At 49.4% G+C, this 4,285-nt stretch overlaps 1 protein-coding gene across 1 annotated transcript; it reads right to left on the bottom strand.

The window, feature by feature from the left end:
- Nucleotides 1-4,219, bottom strand: NKRF (NFKB repressing factor). Its single transcript, XM_009872199.1, has 3 exons — nt 4,110-4,219; nt 2,659-2,662; nt 1-1,952 (listed from the first exon to the last, which is right to left on the bottom strand). The coding sequence occupies exons 1-3, from the start codon at nt 4,217-4,219 to the stop codon at nt 6-8; spliced, it is 2,061 nt and encodes a 686-aa protein (XP_009870501.1). The 3' UTR covers nt 1-5.
- Between the last annotated feature and the right edge of the window lie 66 nt (nt 4,220-4,285).

The following is a 4,285-nucleotide window of genomic DNA, read 5'->3' as shown; positions in this document are numbered from 1 at the left end:
GACCCTCAGTTTGCCTGAGGCATAATGAGCTCGTAGTGGCCAACCTGGCCCTCCTGCTTCAGCTGGTCTAACAGATCCTCCTTGCGCCGCTTCCTGCTCACCACCAAGTACCTGTTGTGCCCCTGCCCATGAGACTTACTTTTAAGACCATATTTTTGGGCGATCTGATGTATCTGCTTCCGCTCATCCATGGTCAGTTCTCTAGAGAAAGTCAAGTCAATGTGACTGTCCGAGCGTGCATAGTTTCGAATGATCTCCTCGATATCTCTTTTAGCGATTTTGTTCACCCTTTCTACATCGAGCCCGAGTCCTTCCCTTTTAAACTGCTCCTTCACTGAAATAGGCTCTCCTTTTTTTTGCCCCCCGCCTGTCCAGCCCATCTTTCTTAAAATTTGATTCCCGATGTTGTCTTCTTTGATCTTCTGTTTGAAAGCCTCTTCTGCTGATCGACCTCGAATCTCATTTCTGGAGATGACGTCTTCGACGGTGCCTTTCTTCAGGTTATTAACAACAGTTGGCTGAGTCTTTTTGAGGATTTTCACGGCTTCCTCTGCTGCCTCATGCTTGACGGATTTCTTCACTCCAACTGCTTCTGCGATGAATTCATCTTCAAGCAGCACCTTGCATTTCCATCGCATGCCAGTCATCCTTTCGAAGACGTATTCCACCGTCATCTTGTTGAACTGGGCGGTGTCGTTCAGCGTACACACGGGATTACTGGAGTTCTCGTAAACCACAAGGTCCTTCAGGTCCTTCTTCCTTCCAGAGCCCCGCGAGGAGCAGCCCACCTTCTGAACCTGGGTCACCTTGATGGCTGTTACATTTGACTGCATCTTCTGCAGGATTTTCAAGGCTTCCTCAGCTGCCGCGTGCTTGCTGGTCTTTTTAGTGCCAAAACCCTCGGCTAGGCAGTGATCCTGTAGATACACTTGACAACGCCACGAGCGGTTGGGCATTAATTCATATTTATATTCAACAGACATTTTGTTATATGAGGCAGAATTGTTAAGTATTCCTATTGCGTCGCTGGCATTCTCTGTGAGGACAAAACTAGTCCAGTGTTTACTGGTGTTGGTGGAACCTTTCACAGACTCCGTACCGGGCTGCATCGGAACACAGTCCCTGTTGGCAACTACAAACTCCTCGTGAGGTTTGAGAGCTGGAGGGAAATCTGGGCGACTCACACCTGCCTCGCACACCACCAAGTCTTCGTGATAGGTGTGCCTGAACTTCCGCTGGACAACTCGAACTTCCACAGACTTCTTCAGCAGCTTGACTGCCAGCTCTGCGGCTCGATCCCTGGATCCATTTTTGCTGCCAGCGTAACCGGTGGTCAGGTAGACATTCTGACATCGCACTTCGCAAGCGAAGCCATCTGTTAGGAGCTTCTTGCTCTTGGGGAGGTCAGCAGGGGCGATTTCTTTCAGAGGAACATAAATATATTCAGGATTTGTCTTGCAGGCCTGAATTGAACGTGTCAAAAGATACGTGTAGTTTATTTTATCAGTCCCAGTGTTCGCATCTGGGTTAGCAAGATTTTTCCAGATAGCTGCTGACAGTTTCTCGATAAAACTCTGCTTCAGCATTATTGCTGACGGAGGGAAAGTCTCTGACGCAGACTGGACAGCTGAAGGAGAAACAGAAACCTGCAACGTGCTGCTCGTGGTAGAGTCCACACTATTCACGGCTGCCTTGGCTGCTGCTGCCTGGCCTGCAAAGCCAAGCCCAGCCGAGTTGGAGAGCTGAGGATCCACCTCCCGCAAACTCACCAAAGAATCTGTGCAGTTTTCAGCTGGCTGTGCTACACTGTTTGAATTTGCCTCCTGGTTCACCTCCTGCATTTGGTTATCCACAGAATCTTCCTTCCTGACATCCTTCTCAGCACTGGTGACAAAGTGTATGGGTTCAAAACGTGGTCGCACCCGGAACCTGGGGGCCACCTTTTTGGGTGGCTCGGGCATCGCTTCTGGCTCTGGACCTATGGGGTGGAAGAAAATGCCAAGGTTACCAATACGTGCTGTGACAGGGAGACGATGTTTCCACACAGTGATCTCCACGAGGAGCTTGCAAGCTCTGAACACAGCACTCCCACTTAGCCACAAACCAAAAGGTTTCCTTCCCGAGACCCTCAAAATTGATCAAACAAGACCATTCATTCTTGTGCAGGTCACTACAGTGGTATTTCCAGCCCCGCAACTACCATACAAAAATCTCTATACCTGTAGTCACATGGATTTCAGATCTGAATCACTTGCTCTGCCCCCGGCACTGCCCACTGAACCCAACACTGCCCACTGAACCCAACACTGCCCACTGAACCCAGCCAGTCCTTTCTGAAGTTAATCTGTTCAAAGCTACTCAAACAAATAAAAACTACAGCCAACAAGAACACCAGAACGGGACTAGAGCCTCAGCTCTGTCTCTGCTGCGGGGTTGGAGGGTGATCTCAGATAAACTACTTTATCTTCAGGTCTTCCCATTTGATGGAGGAACACCGTGATACTGAACCCTCCTTTCCAAAACACGCAGGGCTGTTAATGACAGGGTTAATAGAAGCATATTTTCTGTAAATAAAACTACCCTTGGCCAGAGGACACCAAACATGGAGAAATCTGCCCAAGCTTCAGGCAACAGCTGCAGTGCCTGGAGGGGCCACACATTCCTGGCAGACCTCTCGTTTCTTATCCAGAAGAAATGCAAATGAGGCAGAATATCCTGATATGCGCAGCTACTGCAGAAAATGAGAATGAAATAGCTGATAAGGACACATGTTACACCTAAAAGATAGTTATACAAGGCTTCTCCTAGGAAAGATTTAGCCCCCACACACTGAAGTGGTGCACGTGAGTAATTTCATCAGTGGAGGAAGAGGCCACCTCAGCGCCTTGGAACGAGCTGCCTAATCTAATGCCAGTGTGTGCAGCCGTAATATAGGTCAGGCAGTACATCTGTCTAGACATCACACTACCATAGCCTTGTTTACTGCAGATGAAAAAAACATTTTGCATAAAGCATAAACAGGCCTTGATTTATAAGTCAGGTGACTAAGCTCTTAGACACACGTTAAATCCTTCAGTCACCGGTTTTGATGAATTATGGCAAGGTTTACGTTTCGTGCTCTGTTTGACATTTTGATGGTTGTGCTGCAGCAGCATCTAAAGGCTCTCACCAGCAGAACAGCTCCTTATGCTGCCTGTGTAACATGCAATAGAGAACCCTTCCCCTCAGCGCTGCTGCGTAAGACAGACAAACTCTGGGAGAAAAGCAGTATTTTTCTCTGTTTTGCAGGCGGCCTGTGGAACCACAGAAGACTGCTGGGTGTCAAGGGCAAGGGAAGAAAGTTTGGCAGAGCCGGGGTGTATCCAAGCCTAGGGGAGTCCTGTGCTGTCTGACCATCTGTGCTTTAAACAGCCAAACTGCTGACCGGCACTGCCTCACAAAGCAAGACCCCGCGAGCTCGCATCCACCACCTGCACCCATGAACGATTTCCTCTGGAGAGAGCACAGGGAGCTCTGAGGGTGCTGGAGGAGCCAGTGGATGGAGCCACTGAACCACCAGCCCTCTCTGCCTGCTGCAGTTCCTCCACTGGAAAAACTACAGCTGGAACATCAATTCCTGAGACCATGGGACTGGGCTGGCACATGTAGGACTTTCCAGGCCCAGTAAGGAGAAAAAAAAAAAAATTAAAGCAATGCCACCTACACCACTCAATGCTCCAGGCAGGCCTTAACACAAAATCAATGAGCTGAACTCTGCGTCTCCAGGCACACATACAATCCCTTCTCAGATCAGAACAGCAGCCCCTCTGCACAGAGAAGAAGGGCAGACAGATATTCCATTACACAGATTCAATTCCCTAATGCTATCACTAGGAAAATCAATTACCTGGTAATTTCAATGAAACGATATTTTCTTAAGTAAAAAGAGAACTCTGCATGAATTATGTACACCCCACAACACGGCAGAGGAGGAGAAAGAGCTGCATCACGGTCGGTTCTGTGCCTCTCTCGGAGGGGGCCCCGTGCACGCTGCTCTCCCCACGCTCCCACTACTGCCCACCCAGCGGCGGCAGGGAAGGGCATCTCCCTTGCCACACGGGCAGATGTACTCACTGTCAGACGGAGAGCGGTATCTTTTCAGCTTCCTGCTAGGCACCAGCTCGTATGACCTCATCTCCCCGATATCGATGCCTTCGGCCATCTTGAGAACCTTCTCCATGACCTGCAAGCCGTATCTGTGTGGATTCAACACAAACCGCTTTAGAAATGGTCCCACGGGGGCAAC

Source organism: Apaloderma vittatum, unplaced genomic scaffold (assembly GCF_000703405.1).
Source record: "Apaloderma vittatum isolate BGI_N311 unplaced genomic scaffold, ASM70340v1 scaffold20886, whole genome shotgun sequence".
Lineage (NCBI taxonomy): Eukaryota > Metazoa > Chordata > Aves > Trogoniformes > Trogonidae > Apaloderma > Apaloderma vittatum.
This window is presented reverse-complemented; position numbering and strand designations above follow the sequence as displayed.